Source organism: Pagrus pagrus, assembly GCF_965226575.1.
Source record: "Pagrus pagrus genome assembly, chromosome: 7".
In the NCBI taxonomy this organism is placed as follows: domain Eukaryota; kingdom Metazoa; phylum Chordata; class Actinopteri; order Spariformes; family Sparidae; genus Pagrus; species Pagrus pagrus.
Window position 1 is genome coordinate 12,363,924 of NC_140191.1, and position 22,514 is coordinate 12,386,437.

At 39.6% G+C, this 22,514-nt stretch overlaps 3 protein-coding genes across 4 annotated transcripts; 1 reads left to right on the top strand and 2 right to left on the bottom strand.

Moving 5' to 3' along the window:
* Nucleotides 1-1,816: 1,816 nt before the first annotated feature.
* Nucleotides 1,817-8,056, bottom strand: LOC311259247 (gamma-enolase-like). Of its 2 annotated transcripts, none has more exons than XM_084356261.1 (13): nt 7,951-8,056; nt 7,243-7,328; nt 5,962-6,057; nt 5,767-5,825; nt 5,609-5,678; nt 5,376-5,509; nt 5,073-5,295; nt 4,793-4,990; nt 3,897-3,973; nt 3,363-3,487; nt 3,162-3,270; nt 2,519-2,577; nt 1,817-2,360 (listed from the first exon to the last, which is right to left on the bottom strand). In XM_084356261.1, the coding sequence occupies exons 2-13, from the start codon at nt 7,325-7,327 to the stop codon at nt 2,291-2,293; spliced, it is 1,305 nt and encodes a 434-aa protein (XP_084212387.1). In that variant the 5' UTR covers nt 7,328; nt 7,951-8,056; the 3' UTR covers nt 1,817-2,290. The 2 variants fall into 2 exon arrangements, with proteins under 2 accessions (XP_084212387.1, XP_084212386.1); XM_084356260.1 differs by lacking the exon at nt 7,951-8,056 and adding an exon at nt 7,744-7,880.
* A 997-nt stretch (nt 8,057-9,053) lies between these two features.
* On the bottom strand, nt 9,054-15,898 carry mlf2 (myeloid leukemia factor 2). Its single transcript, XM_084356959.1, has 8 exons — nt 15,574-15,898; nt 13,009-13,120; nt 12,862-12,897; nt 11,879-11,935; nt 11,640-11,768; nt 11,193-11,352; nt 10,868-11,079; nt 9,054-9,588 (listed from the first exon to the last, which is right to left on the bottom strand). Exons 1-7 carry the CDS (start codon nt 15,615-15,617, stop codon nt 10,871-10,873), a joined length of 747 nt encoding a protein of 248 aa, XP_084213085.1. The 5' UTR covers nt 15,618-15,898; the 3' UTR covers nt 9,054-9,588; nt 10,868-10,870.
* A 1,606-nt stretch (nt 15,899-17,504) lies between these two features.
* On the top strand, nt 17,505-22,484 carry cdc42l (cell division cycle 42, like). The gene is made up of 6 exons (XM_084358031.1): nt 17,505-17,607; nt 19,553-19,657; nt 19,804-19,876; nt 19,972-20,081; nt 21,117-21,314; nt 21,416-22,484. The coding sequence occupies exons 2-6, from the start codon at nt 19,553-19,555 to the stop codon at nt 21,503-21,505; spliced, it is 576 nt and encodes a 191-aa protein (XP_084214157.1). The 5' UTR covers nt 17,505-17,607; the 3' UTR covers nt 21,506-22,484.
* The last annotated feature ends 30 nt before the right edge of the window (nt 22,485-22,514 follow it).

A 22,514-nucleotide genomic window follows, 5' to 3' on the forward strand; every position in this document is an offset into this window, starting at 1 on the left:
TTTTTATACAGGCCAATACAATTATCGATCTTCTACTGCACGAGAGAGTGGTGCAGCTATAAAACCACCTATATTTATTTATTTATTTTAGATAGGTAGCGATGGAGCACTGTCTTTCTCTTGCCTCATAAATATATAATTCAAAACAGAATCAAAGAGATTATATCCAAAATTTTACACAGGTACTATCCTGTAAAAGACAATATTTGTTGGGTTTTCCCTGATGTAAACAACAGATGCTCTTTTTGTGATTGTGAGGGAGAAACTACTGAACATGTTTTTACAGATTGTTTCCTTACTACTGCCTTTTGGCTTGATTAACAGAGATACCTTTCTTCTCCCCAGATGAAATGTATATAATTCATTTAATTATTATTTCAGCAAAATATTACATTCATAAAATGAAATAGCTTGAAAGATTGCTTGAAAATTTAAACCTAAAAAAACAGAAATTGGCAAAAACAATTAGACTATTTAGACATTTCAAATTTACTCCTTTTAGTTAGCAGACCTCTCAACTGTATTTTGTTTTGTTTGGTGAGTGGTGTAATTTGTACTCCGGTTCTCAAAGTCTGAACTGATTTTTGGTTAAATGCCCAAAATAAGGTCTGTGGTTACCACAGACTTAAGATATTTACAAGTTTTGTTCTACGGCAAATCGAATTCAAAAATCCCATAGGCTTTTTGTCGAGAAAACCGCCAACACAATTTCATACTGTTTTACTTTGTTTATGTGTGGCGGACCCTGCCACCTTTCTAGCTTCAAACAGTGTTCTGGACCTTATTTTCCTCTGAGAACAGATTGTTATTCAGTCAAGGAAAAGATAAATACTTCCGAGTTTGTATTATTACCTCATTAATATTGTAAATATTAAAAATTTGAGTTTAAATTTCTCCTCTAAAACCAGTTAGTGCACCTTTAATGTGTTATTATCTATATAGGCTATAATTAAAAAGAAATATTATAAGAATGCCTATATTTTCCTGCAAAGTCATAACAGCTTTTCCTTCCTTCCTCCATGTCAAGACCTCGAGAAAAATCTTTTTATAATACTGAAGAAAATTCAGACAATACTTCCTGAGTTACTGCAGGATTCTTACTGAATTCTCGTTGGCTCTCTTCTAAATTCCCAAAGGATTCCTTCATGAGTCTTAAAATATTCTGCAGAAAAATTTGCAGGATTCCTGTAAGTCATTTTTTTTCTAAGAAATGTCAAACAGCTACTGTGACTTTAATATTTAATGTGCAGTGAAGAAGTGCAACATGCTTGAATGTTTCTACTTTGTAGAGAACATTGCAGCAGTGGTTTCCTGGTTTTCAGCCATATAGAAGCAAAAAAATAAATGACACACGACTCTTCTCATTTTATTTTGTGTCTCCTCTTCCCCTCTCTTCCATCCTCCTTCGTGTGACCTATGAATTGATGTCAGTGCACCATCTTGAAAGATGTTTCAATTCCTAAAATGCATCTCGAGGAGAGAGGAGGCTTGCCGGAGGAGCAATGAGCGAGGATGCACAGCTGTATCCTTGCAGAACATCTTTAATCGTGACGCAAAGCTGGACTATGCAAACCATTGTGAGAGAGGGTTCTACAACTGTTCCTGTGTATTCAGAAGATGTGAAAACGATGCTCTGAAACACACACGTCTCAGTTAGTTAAATGCATGTTAACTCGACTCCTCTCTCCTCAGGTCTCTTCTTTGCCTCCTCCGCTCGCAGGTGAGGAAAAGAATCGAGGGTGTACAAACTGAGAAATGAGAAAAAGAGAGAGCAGACCCTCGTCTTTGAACAAACACACAGAGATCTTTGTTCCAGTTGACATGTATCCATCTCTTTATTAAGCTTAACCTCAACAGACAACGTAACAGATACAACTGCGTGGCAAGCTGCTGAGTGTTCACATCAAAAACAACATGAGGAACGGGAGGAAGTGGAAACGACAGGGCACGAAAGATCAAAACAACTTCTGCCATGAGTCAGAAGGAGACAGCCAGAGGGATCAGGAAAGAGAAAGTGCTCGTCTGCTGAGAGGTGAAACACTGATTTTTTTTCTCCAGGCTTTGCTGCAACCGGCTGCAGTCAATTAAGTCAATCACTTACTGAAGCGTGAGGTCAATATACTGTAGCCACAGTGCATTATCTTTAAGGTTTTTGAAAACTAATTAGTCGCAATGCTTTAAAGTGTGTTTGGAGTGTTATTATGTAATTACTATGCATGTGTCAGGGGAGTATAACATGATTTGTATGTATGCAGGCTTTCTTGTTTGCCATTGATAATGACACTGGCACTCAAATGGCACTGGGGTTGCGGAAGTTGTGCCCAGCATAACGGGCCTGCTCACCCAACTCTTCCTCAATCCTGAGAGGAAGAGGGGGTGAGGGAAGCAGGTTGTGAAACAGCAGATGACACAGAGAGGGAAAGAAGAGGAGAGATGTTAAAGTGGTATTAGTGTTATAAGAGATGTTAAAGATTAACTCTACATACACACACATGCAAATCAAGCTATGAATACACACCTCATGAGCTGATTGTACTTGGCCAGACGTTCTGATCGACAGGGAGCTCCAGTCTTGATCTGAAGGGAGACGAACATACCAAGGATCACAGAGCGGCTGCAGTATTACCAACACTTCATGTTTGGACAGTGATTTACAGTTATTTTCACTATGAAGAGATCTTTCGGTTGCTTTTTTAGATGAATCATATAGTCTGAGTTTTGTTGGTTATTGAATCCCCAAATAAAAATTACAAAGATGGCTCTTTGGATAGTAACGACAGTCAACCATGTCTTACTTAAACACCTAGATAAAGTATTCACATTTCAGCGTCTGTAATATTATATTTTGAAGCTGTAATCAGCAAATGTCTGAGTTTTTTTCTTGAAGTTATTTAGTAATATAACTGATATTGCGAAAACTGCAATACTTACCTGCCCTATTTATTACACGACCTTATACTTGAGCAACTTTTGCACTGTTTCATGAAGTATTACTGCAGCAGGATTTTCTCCACTCCTCTAAAGTTAGTTTAAAAATTGAGTCCACTAACTTAAACTAATGAGTGGCTTCCAGCACAACACAGAAGGTCCACAGAGCCCCTTTAAATTGGGGACTTGAGATTGGGCGACCCTCCTCATTGTGTTGTGTGTTTATGCGTTACCTGTCCAGTGCAGAGTCCAACCACCAGGTCGGCTATAAAGGTGTCCTCTGTTTCTCCTGAGCGGTGGCTCACCATCACACCCCAGCCGTTTCCCTGGGCCAGCTTACACCTGAGAGGAAGAGGCAGTTTAACTATGATGCACACTCTCACATGCAGGTACGTACAATGTCTATGCATCAAATGCACACAAAACCAACTCACGCCTTGATGGCCTCTGTAACGGAGCCGATCTGATTGACTTTAAGCAGCAGGCAGTTGCAGGCCTTGTCGTCCACGGCTCGTTGTATCCTGCGTGGGTTAGTGACCGTCAGATCGTCTCCAACCACCTGCACAGTTTGTATGACACAGTTACAGACAGACTGAAGTGCATTTTGTAGATTTAACACTGAAGAGATTTATTGGTCACACGCATATTTGGACATCTACAACTGCAGTGAAATGAAACTGCAACAACTCCGTCAACCAAATGAGGATAAATCTGGAAGCAGTGAAATGATAATGATTTGTCACAGCAGTGTGACATTTGAGTGTCCCACCCTAAGAGGGACATCAGAGGAAAATGGCCACCATGTGAGTAGGGTCCATTGGGTTTCATTATGGACGTTGCAGAATCCAACATTTTGCAGCCACACTAGCAACTAAAAATCAGGATTTCAAGTTCAACAGTCAAAACCCTTTAAGGACCATCTGAACTAATTCACTTCCACATAACAAGGACATGGTGTGATATCATACCTGGATGCCCACTGAGGCTGTGAACTGTGACCAAGCAGGCCAGTCGTCCTGGTCAAAAGGATCTTCAATAGACACCACTGGAGGAGAGAGCGGTGATTATTTATGTGCATGAGTCGAACATTACCACCCGCTTTGAGAAGCCCTCGTTTTTTCTCTGACTCACCTACAAGTCAGAGTGCCAGTGGTGTTGCCATTAAAGGTTCGAATGGGAGTAATGTCTTAAAATGCACTCACATTTCACACAAACACACACTTGTCCACACAAGCAGGAAGCACACCATTGACAGGGTAAAGAGCCACATCAGAGTAGGTCCCTGCTGGCCAAATGTGCACTGTAGCGCATAATTAAAACCTCTTTAACAGACCCAAATGTCAGGAGCAGAGAGGAGGCTGTGGAGACATTACGAACGCTTGTTCTCTTCGTTTATTTGTTAAGAGGTGATGAAAGAAATATGGGAATTGTAGAAATATGAAAATTACGCTGGTGTTTCCAGTTTCTGATAGAAGTTCAATCAGCTATTAGCCCTGATTGTGTTTTTCCATGAGCATGTGGAATCAATAGGTTTATCTTATTTTAAAGGAACAGTTCACCCCAAAATAAAAATACATATTTTTCCTCTTATCTGTAGTCTGGAGTTTTGGAGATATCAGCCGTAAAGATGTCTGCCTTCTCGTGAACATAATAGAAAGGGCAATGAAAAAGGGGAGTCTCCGGTTTGGCAAGTATGCTCTATCTAATATGTGTATTTTAGGTTTTGGGGTGAACTGTCCCTTTAAATGCCCATAATGAATCAGATTTGCCCACATCATGTTCTCTTTGTGAAACTTTCTGACATGTATTTGACCCATTTCTGGCCAGAAATCTGACACACAGACTCACACACAGCACCTCACACCTGGGTAGTTGTTGATGAAGCCCTGGTAGATGCTGGCCAGCTCGTCAGCGCTGATGTTGCGGGCAGCGTTGGGCGGGGACTTAAAGTCCAGGTCGTACTTGCCCTCACTGAAAAACTCTGAAGCGGCAACATCCATCCCAATCACCACTTTGTCTGTGAAGCCAGCTTTCTCTATAGCTGTCTTTATCAGCTCCAGGGCTGATGGAGAGAAACAGAGAGATGGAGGGTAAAATCACAGGAAATCAAGAGAGGGACTACATTACATTATAGCTCTGCTTACCTTCACTGTTCTCTTGTATATTAGGAGCAAACCCTCCCTCATCTCCCACATTTGTAGCATCCTGACCATATTTCTCCTTGATGACACCTCTCAGAGTCTGGTAGAGCTCCGCCCCCATGCGCAGAGCATCACGGAAAGACTCCGCCCCTACAGGAAGTACCATGAACTCCTGCATCGCCAGCCTGTTACCAGCATGGGATCCCCCGTTGATCACATTAAAAGCCTGAGCCGGGGAACAGAGAAGGAAGATTAGATTGTGTTCGGGCTTTTGTGTTACATTTACATTTTTGCACAAGGACTCACAGGAACTGGGAGCACCAAGTCACTGTTTCCTGCTAGATCGGCAATGTGACGGTACAGGGGGACACCTTTCTCTGCTGCGCCAGCTTTGCATATGGCCAGCGATACTCCAAGAATAGAATTGGCCCCAAACTTAGCTGGGAGGAACACACAACACGAGGACGCAGTCAGTGGTGCGGAAACATGTCATAGCACAAATATTAGCCACCAGTACATGAGGTATGAGTGAGGCTTACATTTGTTGTCAGTGCCGTCCATTTCAATCATCGTGTTGTCCAGTTTGTCCTGCTCCAACACACTGATTCCCTGATGGAAAAACACAGCATCCCTCAGAATAATTCTTCAGTCTTCATTATATTGATTAAAATGGATAAAATTCTGCACTGCTACTCACAGACTTTATGAGGGCAGGTCCAAGGGTGTCATTAATGTGATTAACAGCTTTGGTCACACCTTAGCAGCAGGACAGAGGGAGAAGGAAAACGAATACTGTCAGACCACATAAAAACAGCCTCAAAGCAAAAGCAGACACACCAGCAAAGACAAGAGACGAGAAGCACGGACAATACATCTCATTATGAGTGTTCACCTTTGCCCTTGTAGCGAGTCTTGTCTCCATCACGGAGCTCCAGAGCCTCGTAGATGCCGGTGGATGCACCGCTGGGCACAGCAGCCCTGAACAGACCTGGCATGGAGAGATGAGGATTGGTGGGTGAGGAGAGAGGTTTTCAGCCTATACAGATAACCGATAATTACCTACTACTCATGACCGATACTGATCAGAAATTATGTTTACATTTTTGTATTGAAAAAAAAAAAGAGTCCTAACCTGTAGTTTCTCCACACCTGTGCGTTACAAAAGGCTAAGATGTCTGCCCATACAAATGACAACATTTTGGCTCTCTAGTCTACACTGGGTGTCTCTGCCCAGGTGCAGCAATGAGCTGTGCTTTCTCTTCTTCTGTGTTTTTTTGTTGGATCACAAACCCACTTTAAAAGGTGCATTCAGCTGCCTGCCTAAGTCAATAAACGCTTTTTTGACTTGGTATTATTGGCTCCATTTAGTGACTATTATTTCACAGATAACAATATAGCAGGTAAAATAATATTTCCAATATCGGTCCAATACATATCAAGCATCACTATTAAGATCACCAATGGCTTACACCAAAAAACCATACACCTAAAGTGTATATTCACACTCAGCTGCTCTGTTTTGTGCCAGTTCAAGTAGTGCAAAGAAGCAGTAAAAGTGGTGCAAAGATATAAAGAATAATACTAGATAAATATGCATACATGGGGTGGATGGGGTATGTAGGTTTAGATTAGACACGGTAAACTGTCGAGCCCATTATCAGACAAAAACTGTTGCTTTTGATAATGTGTAACCACCAATTGTTCGCATAAAAGTGTGTTTACAGCTCTGGAGGAAGCTGCATGTAATCTGACGAATTGCTTCCAGTGATGTCACTCCATGCTAAGGGTATTCTGGGTAAAGTAGGCACCAGGTTTTGAAAAGCAGTCCACTGGTCTAGTGTTGCTCTCCTATAACACTGTTGGACTCATTGTGAAAAGTTTAAAAAATAAATGATAAAAATCGATGCAGGAGAGCCACAGATATCACCTTCTTTATTCCACACATCCTTCTTCCTTTTCAAAACCTGGTGCCTACATTACCCACAATGCCTATAAGCCACTGAGTGACATCACTGGAGGCGATGTATCTGCTGACATGCAGCTTCCTCTGAAGCCACAAAAGGCTTCATACTGTTTTTTTTCCACATTTGTAGTAGTCCTCCCCAAGACCTGTAAACACACTTTAATGTGTAAAACAGGTGGAGTTACCCTTTAATGGATTTATTTTTTTAACCTTTGCCAGTATGCACATCCACTTCCACAGTTGGGTTTCCCCTGGAGTCCAGGATCTCCCTGGCAACAATATTCACAATGGACATCCTGTAAAAAAACAACAACAAGAAAACAGCTTTATGTAACCATGAGCAGACACATTACAACTCGGTGCTCACACACAACATGTTGCAATCGTTCCATCTCTTTAGATTTTTAAAGAGGATGAGGATGAAAAAGGGAGACGGACGCATATGAAAAATCTCAGACAAATATTACATTTCATCACAGCTAACAGTGTTGTTGACGTGCCCTAATTTTGCATTATTCACAAGGACTTCACACCCCTCTTCCTCTACCTCACATACACACACAGTGTGATGATAGTGACGCTGCCTTAGGGATGGATAGCTGTGGAAAATACGCTCCCTAGGAAGATGCTGGCACGCACACCCACATATACACATACACACCTATATATACAGAGAGAAGGAAACATAAATCAAAAGCTAATAAAGCATACCTATTTATGGATCTACTGTCAACCTGTTCCGGACCACAAGCCAGTTCAATTTTCTGTGCTGTTTCAGTCAGTGAATATGAATATGAACCAATGAAGAGGGAGCAGACGGTGAGAAAACACAGAGCAGGAGGAGGGGGAGGAGAAGGATGGAGGAGGCTTAGAAGGATGGAGAGTATGAAGAAATAGATCAATCTTTTTAAACGTTACCTGCAGCGTGTTTGAAGCCTGCTGGTGGAGAAAGTGAGCGAATGTGGGCGAATGAGAGGGAGAGATAGAGGGATGGGGAGGTGGGAGGAGAGGGGGTGAAAGCATATGACACGCAGGGGGGAGGGGGAGCGTGTGAGTCATTGGAAGATGCAGAGAGGAGGGGAGGGAACGAAACTGGGAGAGGAGGAAAAAGGATGGAGTGGCAAGAGTTGCTTGTATGTTTCAGTGATGATGCAGGAAAATAAGTCAGAGAAAAAGCAAGATGTGCACTGAAATCTTTCAGTCTTTGCATTTCAAAATTGTCTTCCTGACTTCTTACAAGCCCCGTGATTCGTTTGGCACTCCTTGCTGTGCATACATCTGCTCATCTGCTAACTCACAACAGCAGCACTCATGACATGTGTGCAAATATTGTCCCAGCAAACCGCTAAAATCAAAGCATAACTTGCTGCCAAATCCAGGCGGTGTTGTCATCGCTGGCTGAAAAGTAAAGATGGGCTGGAAATAATGGAAACAAACATCTGTATATTTAGACGTGGCTGACAGGTATAAAGGAGGATACATCTAAGGGAAGGCTGATGCACAAAATGAGCTGCCTTGTTGGAGAACTTTAGAGATCTAATGATGGGGATTAAAGGAGACAGGAAGACAGGTGACAAGAGCAGTGCATGCTGGAGGGGAGGAAGTGCATTTAAAAATAGTTGAGGTGGATGTAATTAAAGATACAGCGAGCACAGACGGAGGCAGGCAGGGAGCCTGCTATGGGAGTGATTTGTCAAAAGAGAGAATGGTTTTCATTGGCTGCTCCACTTGTGTGCTCCATCTGGATGTCACATGACCTGCAGACATGGTGGCACTGGGAGGAGGAAACATACGGATGGAGGAACATGCAGTTCAGGAGGGAACAGCAGCAGCAGAATAAGAGATTTGCACAATGAACAGCTGCAGCAAACCAACGACTGTAAATACAAATGACAGAGAAGCAAAAGAGAACCGCGTATTGACAGATTTTGTTGCATATATTAATTGTTTTCAAGCTCAATTCGGTTTTCTAAAACACACACTTAAGACATCAGATCTTTAACAACCACAACAGAGACACATTTTGTAATTATCTAACAATGTTTAATGAACTTTTATTTAGTTAGATTAATTAGTTAACAGTATACAATTCAATTCACTGACACACTAGTGTCTTCACAAACATAAAATGGACTGTACAGCAGATGTACTGTATACTGTAGCACTTTAGTGCAGTGGGCAAAAACACATGTCAAGTTTTGAGAATGAGTATATATAAAGTGAGTGTAGTTAGACCCATGTTTACACAGGGGTGCCACTGTGTGTGTGTGTGTGTGTGTGTGCATGTGTGTGTTTGTATGTGTGTGTGTGTGTGTGTGCAGTGTAACAGTGGAGAAGGAGAGCTGGAAATGTAACTAGCAATTGTGTGGGGTTTTGTTATGTATGTGTGCATGGGTGTGTGTGTGTGTTTATGTCGTTTATGTAAAGACAGTCCAGTCATATCAAACATTTATGACGGGCAGTTGTGACGATCATCAACTTCCGTCTTCAGCGTGGTTCACAGCATCGGGGAAATCTTCCCTCCACTCCTTACGTCTGGTCGCTCACCTGGGACACCTGCAAGGAGAGTGAGCAGTGATTAATATGGCAGCTTGCATCAAAATGAATAATTTTAACTCTGCTGCCAAGATTTTGCTGCCAATGCCCTGGTGCAAGATGCTCGGGACAGCCCCAGAGGTCCTGTGTCCACGGTGGGGCCTTCATGGAAGGATAGGCTGCCATTGAGGGAGTGGCAGTGCCATGAGCAGTATCGGGGGTTACACGTTACATAGTAAATACTCATAACTTTTTTTGATGTAACGAGAAAGGGAATGCAATAGTTTTGCGATTTCAATTAATCAATTATGTAGTTACATTTGCAGATAAGGAATCCGTTATTTCACCGTAATTCTTGCATATTGCCCCGTCCATTTTGTTGACGCACTAGCACTTTTTCTGATTCTCTCCTCTTCTTGGCAGGCAGTACGTGGCCTCTTGCGGATGTGTAAGTGCTGTTGTGTTCTGTTGGTGCGCCGGTCAGCTAGCAAGGCAGCTGTTACGTCGTGGAGGTATTCGCATTATATTGAATTTGTAGAGGAAAGGGACAAGAGCATCACAGTGAAATGCAAAATTGTGCCTGGTTGATAAGCCATAAGGCTGCGCAGCTACTACCGGTCAGGAACCCTCCATTTCTGTCTACTTTCATGTAGCCTACAGCAAATACTTAAACCCTTTTCATTGCAGATGAATTGCAAAAAAAAAAAATAGTTATGTTAAATGTTAATAGAACTTGCTAGGCTTTAATAAGCACCCCTGTACAGATTGATTTTACATAATCAAACATAAAGTGATTAATCAGGAGTCGTGAATGGGATATTGTGTCATTCCTGTTATTAAAAGCCTGCAGATTTATGGCTTGTAATATATGATATCCAATGTCAGTAGAGTCAATAGATTCAAAGGAAGATGTGCATCCTCTGGGCAATATAAGCAGCAACACGTGCAAGGAATCGCAAAAGGGTTTTCATTTTTGGTAAGGCAAAAGTTACTTTTCTCTGTAGGCAACGCTGTAATGTAACTAGTTACTTTCAAAAGTAAGTCTATCTAACTGGCCACGAGGAAGTGTAATTTGTATGCAACTATGTTTATGTGGGTGCTACATGTCAAGTGCCACATAAATGTCAGGACTCAACATTTCCCAGCAAAGCGATGCATTGTAATGAGATGATCAATGTTTTCCACTTCACCTGTTAGCAAAATTAGAACCAGATCCCTCACTAAACCCATGAGGTCGGGCTGAAGTTGACTGATCCCGGCCTGAGAACCAACCCTGTAAATACTCTTTGCTCGCTCTTACCTCTCACCAGTCGTAACGTGGACGGGTGTGAGTCTGACGGTGTCTGGGGGACTCGTGCCGATGGCCTGGTGGGGACGATGAGCTGGGAGGGGCAGTGAGGGCCAGCTGCTGTCCTCCCCGTCGATCTCGGCCATACTCCAACGCCCGGACGTTCGGGTTACCGTATCTACCTGCCTCCCTCCTCCACTCCTCATCAAACGCGTCAGCTTCACCTAGTGGGGGCAATGGGCAGGTTGTTAAGTGACACAAATAACATATCTTCTCACTGCAGCAATGTCAAATGTTTTTAAGTGTTTTACTACCATGGAGTTAGCCTAGAACGTACCCTCATCAAGGTTAATATAGTCTTGGCGCTCCTCGCGGTCTCCGGTGCGGCGATTTCGTGAACGCTCCATGATGTGTGCACGATCCCCAATGTGGTGACCGATGGCAAGACGCTCGAGGCCACTCTCACTGTCCCTCATGGACTGCCGTGTCTCACGGAGCTGAGGTGAGAAGTGACAGCAGGTCAGTTTACTAAAACTTGCAGGATGTTCTGCACTCTGGATGAACTCTGACTGAATTGTTTGTATGACAACTATGATATTTATACTGTACATGATCTATTTATTGTCACTACAATTACAGCTGATTTCTTGTGTAAATGAGGCCAGAAGGAAACAGTCATGCCTTGACTAACAAAGCATGAAGGCCACATGTCCAGTCAGTTATTGGAAGTTGAGGAAAGTAAGTATGCGCTGTAATAAATGAAAAAACTGCTAGTTATTCTCACCCCTCCAGGGCCGGTTCTCGTTTGACTGGTCTGTTGATAAACTTCAGGAGGCCCTGAGTCTGAAGAGGAGTAAGAGATCACTGTTGAAGAGGAAAACGTCTGACAGTTTGGTGAACCGGACATTCTTTCCTAAAAGAAGAAAATAATACAGATCAAAGACGTCCTGTTCAATAAACAGGTTTCCCTCGTGAGGGTAAATACTTTCTGCTAATTTGAAACTGCTTGACAGAACTACTCACCATGTTTCCCATTATTTCTCCCATCATGCCAAACATATCCATGAACCCTCCTCCACCCTGCAGAAAGAAATTAAAGGAGAGCTTTTAGAGTTTTGTTTGATTTAACATCAAGTCTAAACAGACTGAAACATCTCGAAAACAACAGCGCTCATTGTCAGTTCAGTGCCGCTGGGGTCATTCTTTGAGCTCTGCCCTCGTCTTTTCAGAACAAAAAGATGCATTAAACACACTTTTCATTTGGCAAAGAAACCATTCACGTAATCTTATTCTTGATTGACAAAAACAAAGCAAACATGGTTGGTTGTTGGTCGTGTCATTACTGGTAATGCTGTTAATAATTTTCTCAACTCATTGTCCGCTTGCTTTTGGCCATATAGTGTATACCTGTTGACTGACTTTCACACAACACTGTGCTTTCTACCTAAAGCTCTTTTTGATGACACTGCTAAGTAGTGTTGTTGAACTTGAGATCAGTCTCGGTCTTGAGACCGGTCTCAAGACTATTTTTTAAAACTCTCGGTTTTATCTTAGAATTGAAAGCATTTTTCTTGGTCTTGTCTCAGTCTCAGAAAAATAAGATTCTGGTCTGATTCAAGACCACAACCGCAAGGATATCGCTGTGTTGAATAATTGCTTCATGAAAGTTTGTATTGAAAGCTAAGAATCACCCAGAAAACCTCATGCGTTACAAAAAATTGTATTGTGTTAGGTGGATGGTAAAGCACAGATAAGGAGGGTTAAAATCAAAAAAGTTAAGTTGATTTTTGCTCCTTCGTGTTTGTATAAGTCTTGGTCTTGTCTCGATGTCGGTACAGTCTGGTCTAGGTCATGACTTCTTCTCAATTTATGAAGTCTCGACTACAACATTGCTAAGTCACATGATAGTACAAGTGTAATCTAATATCTGATTTCAGGAGATACTTTTAAACATATAATTTCTATTTTTGCAGGTATGGAAGGAGGTCTTAAAATGAGCTACTCACCATTCCCATCATGCCAAACGGGGCCAGTGGACCAGCCTGGAGGAAAATGTACACATTAAACTCAAAAATATAATTTAGCAAATGAGAATACCAAATTGATGAGACACACAAAACACATGAAAACAGTCTATCAACATAGACATTTACCTGTCTGCGCGGTGCGCGGGGTGGCTGTATCTGGGGGGCGAGGGCAAAGGGGTCCATGCCAAATGGTCCAAACATGGCCCTCATCTGCTGCCTGTGAGCTGCAAATGGATCCCTAGAAGAAATAACAGATTACGATGATAATGTTTGACTTCTTAAGAGTTTCTGTGAATTGACTGAGTGACCAGACTCACGTACAGAATGTGAGTGCAAGCTGAAAATAACATGCAGACGGAGGCTTGTTAAAGTTACGAGTAGCATGTGATGGATCAGTAAATGTGTCCATATTACAGAAAACCTTGGAGTACTGAAAACGGGCATAGAGTCTAATCTTGTTAATCAATTCTTTTATCAGAATTGGCTTTATTGGCCAAGCATGTGTAAAAAAAAAAACTAGGAACAATGACTCCGGTTTACATTACCCTCTCCGTGTACTGCACAGAAACAGACAGAGCAAACGAGGACGACTAATAAACTGAGCAAAGAGGTAATAAGATGATAAACAATAAAGAATAAGAATTGTGAATGTTCAGGAGTGTACTGTACAATAGCATGTGACAAAGAAAATAGTTGTGTGTACAGTATATTAAAAAACACCATGGCCAACACCATGAAAGCATACGACATAAGTCTGTGCACAGGTCAAACGTTCTGTACAAAGTACAAGTACTGCAAAGAAGCAATAAAGGTAGTGCATAGAAATATAAAATAAACATTGGTTAAAATATGTTCACATGCGTACACACATTATCAAATGCTGATGGATTTCAATCCTTACTGCACCACTTATGGACTGTATTTCATTTCTTAAATAGCTTTCATGATGTAATTTAATTGAGAATTTATTTTTGAAAAGGAAAAACAGGTTTTGTAAAACAAACATGTCTATTTTTGTCACAGTAAGGTGTCGAAACAAATACGACTTTGGAATCAGCGCCAAAACTCCAGATTTGAATCCGTCTCAGATTTAAAAATGTCAGAATGATAGTTCACTCTACATATTAACAGAACACAGTTCCCAAAGACCTAATGAAGCCAGAAATTAATGAGTTGTCATTCAAGTACTTCATCATATTTTATATTAGTCTGGTGTAAATGGTTTACATATGCTAGATTTGCTGACCTTGCTGCTAGTAATCAAGTCACACCAATGCCACTTTCACCCTGTAATATTACTTTTGTTGCTCTTGTTCAGCTGCTTAGTTTCTACTTAACCTTACTTGAGTCTTGTATGCATGTCTTACTATTTATTTTGTTTTAGTTTCTCTATTTATCTGTACTGATTGACTGACTGTACTGACTGAATTGTCCTTCTGCTGCTGTGACAACCAAATTTCCCCTCTGGAGATCAATAAAAGTTTATCTTAGCTTATCATATTGAGCAGCTAACACCTATTTTTAATTTTGGTTAATATATTTATTATCTTTTCAAAGTCTACAAAGTGTTAGAAAAAAATGAAAAATGTCCTAAACAACTTCCCAGACCCTGAGATCTTCACTTTATAATGATATTAAACCGACAAAACCACAGGTCCTCACATTTAAGAGGCATTTTCACTTAATTGTCATAATTGTTGCCAGTTATCAATTATCATCAACTACAAATCAAGTCATACATTTGAGCATGATTTCCTACTTTTGTTTTGCTTTCAAGAGCATGGAAGGAGTTAAAAAAAACTTCAACACACAATCAACAGAAAATTGTTGGACAACTACTAATAACTGAATAACAGTTTTAAAACAAATGAAACAAATTTGCTCTAATGTGAAGATTTGACGCTTTTCTTTGTCATACATGATAGAAAACTGGAGATCTTGGGGTTTTGGACTGTCAAACTAAATAAGACATTTGTAAACATCACATTGGGCTGTGGGGAAAGTTACTATTTTTAACATTTAAAAGACAAAATGGTTCATTGAGAAAACACTTAGACTTTACAGTGATGGTAATATATTTCTGACCCTCAGTGGCTTTTATCTTGTGCTGTTGCTAATGGTGTGACAGGTGATGAACATGCTAGAAGGAAACTGAAAGAGAGCCACCTAAGTTTCAGTAGAAGTGCATCATTTAACAGTAATGATAAAGCATGTCTGTACATAGAACCAGATTTACTCAACCCTTTCAAATCAGTCTGTTGTCAGTGCTAATAAATATACATTTTATCAGCAGCAATGTTCAGCTCCGTGCACTTGGCATCATGTAGGAAAACACTCTTTAGGTGTTATGTAAGGGTAGAAGATCATCCACCATCTGTCCCCAATTAGCTACATTTAAATCTCAAAGTTATGTTGGAAAACAACGTTAAGTTTTACGTGATGCTAATCTGATATTTTAGCTACTGATTGGTGAACAGAGTCCTGTTGAGCTTTGACAGCTTTTTTTTGTTATTGTCTATCCAATATGGTGGACCACTGTAGGCCCCCACAGCTGGCTACAGTAACGTTAGGTACCTGCTGAAGACACACAGAAAAAATGACCTAGCGTGCCAATATGCACATTTTCCATCTCCTGCTATACGCAGAGTGATATCAGTGTCTTAACTAAAGGGAGTTAAAGTCAATACTTACATCATGAAGGGGTCGTCATCAACGTCATTCAAGAACCGAAACATGCTAGGTGATTTAACTCAGCTGGCTGATGCTAGCCAGCTAGCTAGGTAAACAGTCGTGTTTTTCAACGATGAAATAAGATGACGGACGTTTACTCTGGCTAGGTTGAAATGAAGGACCTTTTACCAGCTCCGTCACGAAAACCCCAAATCACTGCTACTGTTTATCAAAGTGACAGACAGCTCAGTCTCACAAGACAGTAAATTCCAGAAACCTGGACCAAACATGAAAACGGAAGTCGGTCCTCTGACAAAGAGAAGCAACACTGCTGTCAAGTTAGCATCAGAGCTAACAACGGCCACTTCCGGTTGCTATAATTTTCCAAAATAAAGTATTTCCGTGGAGGCTTCAATAAAATAATGTGTAAAATTAAAGTAATTGTTCTAATATAATATACACGACTCCAAATTAGTTATGGATATTAGGAGATGTTGGTGTTCCACTTGTTCATTGTGTGACAGATCTGATCTTTTATTTTGTGTTTTGTGAATATTTTTGGTCCCCAAAAATAATGCAACACATTTAATTTGACTTTTATTACATAGCCATGCACATGCATGCACCCACATCCCAGTATCCCAAACTAATTTGGAGTAGCTGTAAATATAAATATGAGAGGGGTAGATGATATTCAGCATTTTTTCGATCATTGGTATCAGTGATTTTTTTTGTCAGATTGCTGATTAAATATACAAATTTAAGAAGGTGCTACTTTGGCTCTGATGCAGCATCCTCTCATACAATGTCCCCGCTTACAGCAATATCTGATTGGTAACATAGCCAATAAAAACTGAATAATCTGAATCTGCACAGTAACTAGTAACTAAATGTATCAAATAAATGTAGTAGTGGAAGTATAAAGCAGCAGAAAATGGAAATACTCAAGTAAAGTACCTGAAAATTCAAATAATCAGTATTGGTATTGGCCCTGAAAAAGCCATATTGACCCCTAAAATATAATTTTGGGTGTGAAATATTGTAAACTAGATTATTAATTATTATTATTATTATTATTATTATATTATTATTATTATTATTATTATTATTATTATTATTATAATTATTATTATCAATAAAGCATGTCATAACTGACTCATACATGAGTTTATTTTATAGAAGTTGAGTTTATATCAACAGATGCCAAAACAGCGCTATGCTATTAGATCTTTTTCTATAGAAGACACTAGCACTGGTGACACTAAACATGGCTCAGTGTACTCAGTGAGCAGGTGAGCAACTCTGAGGCAATTAAATGCACCCATCATTAAATTTATCATTTAAACCTGTGTCACGTCAAACTTCCTCCATGAAATGGCTTAACAAGGAGGACCAAGACTGCAGGTTCAACTGTGATATTAAGTATGTCATAGTTTCATTGATTTCAAATGTCTTTTTGTAGCCTATATTTTTTTCATATTGTTCTCAGAATCAACTTTAGTGGCCAAGAATGTTGAATTTTTAATCCTGTTCTCAGGAAGGAATGATGGGATATGATACTGGTAATCACTCTTTACACAGAGATGGTTTTGTGTGCTTATATTGAAAATATATACATACACAAATATACATTCTGCTAAGACCTGTATGAAAGGATATTAAGTACATGCTATTGTACAGTATTTTCTTACACTATTATGTACATGCAGCAGTGTCCAGCAGTGTTATTTCACAGGAATTGTTGAATGAAACATTTGAAGATGAGAAAATGTTGGTAATATGTCAGCTGAAGTTAATTAATCAGTAATCACACTTAATTTAAGATTATAGACAGACAGACAGACAGACAGATAGATAGATAGATAGATAGATAGATAGATAGATAGATAGATAGATAGATAGATATCGATCTGCTGTGTGTGGTTCTGTCCAGCAGGCGGCGGTGTTTCGATTCTACAGCATGGACCGTGGCTCGTTTGTTCTGCGCCTGCGCAGAAAGTAATTCGACCCTCAAACCCGGATGTAACCAACGCCTAACCTGTCTGAGGAAAAACGGTGAGTAGAGTTAGAAAAACAGTCTCAAATAACTATTTATGCTTTACTAAGCTGCGGGACACATGTAGCAGAGTCCCTTCGACTGTATACAGTTTGTACCGAGAGGAAAAGCTTGTTCATTGTTTTATTTTTCATAAATTCGCGGTGTGTTAAAGTTTCGTGGCCATCAGGTTAATTTAGTGTTGGCTAACATCGATCTGGTTAATGAAGTTGTAACAATCACTACCACTGATAGTGCGATTAGTTTCTTGTGTTTGTCGTTAAACGTTGAGCTTTTCCTAGTTTATGTATGTATGCTAACTGAGGTAACACTGACAGTTGACAGACTGTCTCTCTATATCAATCTCAGCTAATACAATCACTTATTAACTAAAGCCACAATCAGGCTCAGCTAAAACTAATGGTTTCATGCTGGTTATCGCCTCTAAATGTCACGTTTCAACACTTTTCAGCTCTCAGTTTGTCCGATGAACTGCTCATTTAGCGGAAGTGTGGGGCAGTATCCGCTTCTAAATTAGCTTCATTGGGCTAATAGGCCGTGGGTTTTTTTTTCCTTTAACATCTCTGGTATGTAGTCTATGCGGAAGTGATTCACATCATCAATAATCTTATGGCATGCACATGTAATAACAAGTATAGCACGACTAATGTGAAGACTCTTTCTTTTATCCTCCACTGCCCTCAGCCACTGAGAACTCGTTTTACTTACCATCCAAAATAATACAAAATAGGAATATAAATATTAAATAAGAGTACTTTTAAACTGTGTAAAGTTGTCAGCTAATTCAGGCCTAGTTACTAAACTGTAGTAGACAAACTATATTATTTTTACAGTTGATACTAGCTCTGTTTGTGTGCTTTAATAAATAATGGTGTAATTGGCTGGTCTTTCAATTGACAGCTCACAGAAAGAAGATTTTAATCTTTCTTAAATCTTTCCAAAAACACCTCAAGACCCATACTACAATACTTCTATTGTCTCGTTCACCCCAATTCTATAATTTAAGGCTAAATAAAAAAAAAAAAACACCTCTATGTAAAATGTAATACAGTTCAACAGCACCGCAGACTACATCTCCCTAAATGAGCATGAAGTTGAATCAACATCCCTCAACAGTTTCGACAAAAACTGAACATTATCATGAAGGTACAATTTACTGTAGGACCGTTGTATTAGACTACATAAGGTTTTAAAATCCTAAAACTAAAAAATACTAAGTTACTTAAGCTGTCAAATAAATCCAGTAGATAAAGAAATTATAATATTTAACATTTAAGGAACATTCATTGTTGTGGCTGGTCTAGGTGGAGCCATGTTAAGTAATCAATAGTCTATATATACCACAAAAAAGTTAAGTTTGCACAATTTTGTAAGTAACAGTATGTAAGTATTATTGGCAAAACACAGTAGCAAAAGTAAAAATACTCTGCAAAAAACAGGCAGTGTGAGTGTTATTATATTTTTTAATCAAAACTCACCCATAATTATGTGGACTGATTCCTCTGATCTTCTGTTAAATTGTTGATAAAATAAGCTAATTTAAAAATGTGCTACTTTGGCAGTGACGCAGCATCCTCTCACACAATGTCCCACCCACAACAATATCTGATTGGTAACACGTCACAGCTCACAGCCTATAAACACCGAATAATCTGAATATGCAAAGTGACTAATAACTAAATAGGTGATAAAGTAACCAAAAGGTACTAATACGTTAAAATTGTTTTTTACCCTTAACATTGCCTGGCCTGTTGATGTTAATATGTGGCCATTTTTCACATTGTTTCACTCGTATATGAGGCCATATTTCATGTTTTCTTTGTGGAGATAATATTTAGCCTTGTTGTGCATAACTTCCTCTCTCAGTGTGTGGTTTAATGTGTGGTATACTGTATTCGTCAAAACAGTCTTTTGATGTTTCCTGTTTTCTCTTTGTCCCTGTAGATGCAGACTATAAAATGTGTAGTGGTAGGGGACGGTGCAGTAGGAAAGACCTGCTTACTGATCTCCTACACAACCAACAAATTCCCCTCGGAGTATGTGCCTACGGTAAGAAGATTTAATATAGATCAAGTATTGTTTAAAAAGTACTGTATGTTGAGGTAGAACCACACTTTCCTTTTAATACTTCTTCATGAATGCAATCACACAAGCTGCCTTTTGTTTTAATCAAATTATTTGTCCTCTTTTCAAAGGTTTTTGACAACTATGCAGTGACAGTGATGATTGGGGGAGAGCCCTATACACTTGGCCTATTTGACACAGCAGGTAACACCAATGTCTTCGAAGTCTCTCTTACATCTCTTAACTGTGTCACTCTGAAAAAAAAGGAAAAACATTTCTCTTGTGATTGTTGTTCTCAGGTCAGGAGGATTACGACCGGCTGCGTCCACTCAGCTATCCACAGACAGACGTATTCCTTGTATGTTTCTCCGTTGTCTCACCCTCATCGTTTGAAAACGTCAAAGAGAAGGTCAGTTTTCAGATCATTTTTTCACTGAATGTGGAGAAACATGACTATGACTGTTGTTGTTAAATGCACTGATGCATCATTTGTTTGACAGACACGTAGAAGAAGGATTGTTTTCATTATCAATAGTTCAGCAGATTATTTTCTTAACTATTTGATCAATCGTTCTGTGTATAAACTGTAAGAAAAATAGGGAAAAATACCCAACTAAATTTCGTTGCTCTTTATGACGGCGTCATATTAAAAGGCAGAGGATTGTATTAAATGTTTTGAAACTAGAGCAGTACAGTGCAATACAATACAATACAATACCTGAGTTATGGCACTGATATTAAAAAGACAATTTTTAGAATTCCTGACTCTTTTTTTTTTCATTTCGCAGTGTTATTGATAACATTCAGCCACTAAACATGGCACTCCATTTCTCCCCTTCCATTGTATTCACGTTACAACACCGCTGTTGTTCAAATCAACTGCCCACTCAAGTTTTTTCCAGTTTGTGCACTAGCTTACGTTGCTCATGCTAGCTAGTTAACATTAGTGCATCACAGTATGTTGGGTGCAAACTGTCGAAATAAATTGGCACCTGCCAAGACTGATGATCGCTGACGAAACACAGATACCATGTGATACCAAAGGTGTTATACTATTGGCTGATAAACATTGGGAAAAGCTAGAACCAACTGTCAAAATCATTTTGGACCCGACAAACATTTTAAAATGATTGATTCATAATCATAATAATGTTTTTAAGGAAAAGAGATGCTTTTATTCACCTCCCTTGAACAAGATCTGTTAATATATTATTTTTGTCAAATTATTTGTCTACATAAAAATGTTATCAATATGACCTTTAACAAAAAAGCACCACACAAAGTTCAAAAATATTAAACGTTGAGGAACAATCTGATCAAAAAATAAGAACAAGACTACGAATGCGACCAGAAATTCAGTGCCAGCTTTAGACCGTTTTTTACAGACATTTTGTGAAGGAAGGAAGAAAATGTTTATTTAATCTGTTTATCTTCTTTTCCCCAGTGGGTTCCTGAGATTTCTCACCACTGCCCACGCACACCCTTCCTGTTAGTGGGCACACAAGTGGACTTGCGGGAAGACAGCAACACGATCGAGAAGCTGGCAAAGAACAAACAGCGCCCCCTATATCCTGAGGCAGGAGAGAAGCTGGCTCGTGAGCTGAAGGCTGTCAAATACGTGGAGTGCTCTGCTCTGACACAGGTACGTGTGTTACCGTTGTTGCATTGTCATGACACTGTTAAACTGAAATCAGCAGAGTTTAATTTTTGCCCTGTGTCCTGTTTCCTGTTCTTTTCAACCAGCGAGGGCTTAAGAACGTGTTTGACGAGGCCATCCTGGCGGCCTTGGAGCCTCCTGAGACCAAAACCAAGAGAAAGTGCATGCTGCTATAGATGAACAACGGCAGTGAGAGGTGTGACAGTATAAGAAATAGGCTGGGTGAATCAAAGCGTCAGAAAGATCAATGGCCATTATGAAAAAAAAGGACGAAGCAAAAGGGGAAGGGAGGTACAATGCCATTGAGAGTTATTCTAATACAAGTGTACACTGATTGTGCCTTCAAAATAAACTTTGAAAGAGGCTGAGGAAGCAAAACTTCAGCAAGCAGTCAATGCAGCAAGTGTCACCTATCTCTTTTTCTGAAAGCTTTTAAAATTGCAGTGTTCTCTCTACAATTACTCAGGTGGGGCGGGCCCCCCCTGCCTGTCTCTGTCGCTCCACTTAACAGAAAAGAGATTTCTTTTATTTAGTCGCCTTCGGCCTCCTCTGTGTTTGACTTTTTATGGCTTATTAACGCTTTTAAACCCAGTGTTGGGAAATAACAATGGGAAACACTTTACACATTGAGTTTTTTTAATGAACTTTGGTTAGTGCGTTTAAAGGGGCAACTTAATGTTAAGTGGTACTCTGTTTGCTTTCTTTTCTGTCCCTTTTGGATTGAATAATGAAAGCACAAGAGATTTATCATCACTCCAAACTAAGGCAAATGTCTGTAATGCTTCCTCTTTTCCAATTCTCTGAGACTCCTGCAGAGGCCAAGAGCATTTTCACCTTCAATTTCCCTTCTTCAGTTGACTCACGAATTTCTATTTTATTCTTCTTTTGTGTATATTGTATTAATTCTGTGACTCTGTTTTGGGAAATTCTGTTAGCAGTTATTCATTTTGAAACTTGAGTTTTTATTTTATCAAGATTTTTTTTATTGCTAAACAACCAACTTTGAGCGATGGATAATATAACAAATTAAGTTGTAATAATGTAATATTTTGAATAGATCTTAATCTTGATAGAGATTGAGATGATAACCTTTGCTAGTAAAATTCTGGGTGTTTGTAATCACAGGATATTTTTAATAAAAACAGTTTAATGACATGGAGAGTAGCCTTTGTTTTGTGTGTTTGA

Excerpts from the sequence above, each read along its gene's own strand:
- LOC311259247 (XM_084356261.1), bottom strand. The coding sequence starts at position 7,327 with ATGTCCATTGTGAATATTGTTGCCAGGGAGATCCTGGACTCCAGGGGA. Across the intron at positions 5,826-5,961 it reads GACTCGCTACAAGGGCAAAG|GTGTGACCAAAGCTGTTAAT; the intron begins GTGAACACTCAT and ends CCTGCTGCTAAG. Across the intron at positions 5,679-5,766 it reads GACCTGCCCTCATAAAGTCT|GGAATCAGTGTGTTGGAGCA; the intron begins GTGAGTAGCAGT and ends TTTTTCCATCAG.
- mlf2 (XM_084356959.1), bottom strand. The coding sequence starts at position 15,617 with ATGTTTCGGTTCTTGAATGACGTTGATGACGACCCCTTCATGAT. Across the intron at positions 11,353-11,639 it reads CGAGAACCGGCCCTGGAGGG|CTCCGTGAGACACGGCAGTC; the intron begins GTGAGAATAACT and ends TTCTCACCTCAG. Across the intron at positions 11,080-11,192 it reads CTATATTAACCTTGATGAGG|GTGAAGCTGACGCGTTTGAT; the intron begins GTACGTTCTAGG and ends TGCCCCCACTAG.
- cdc42l (XM_084358031.1), top strand. The coding sequence starts at position 19,553 with ATGCAGACTATAAAATGTGTAGTGGTAGGGGACGGTGCAGTAGGAAAG. Across the intron at positions 19,658-19,803 it reads CCTCGGAGTATGTGCCTACG|GTTTTTGACAACTATGCAGT; the intron begins GTAAGAAGATTT and ends CTCTTTTCAAAG. Across the intron at positions 21,315-21,415 it reads AGTGCTCTGCTCTGACACAG|CGAGGGCTTAAGAACGTGTT; the intron begins GTACGTGTGTTA and ends CTTTTCAACCAG.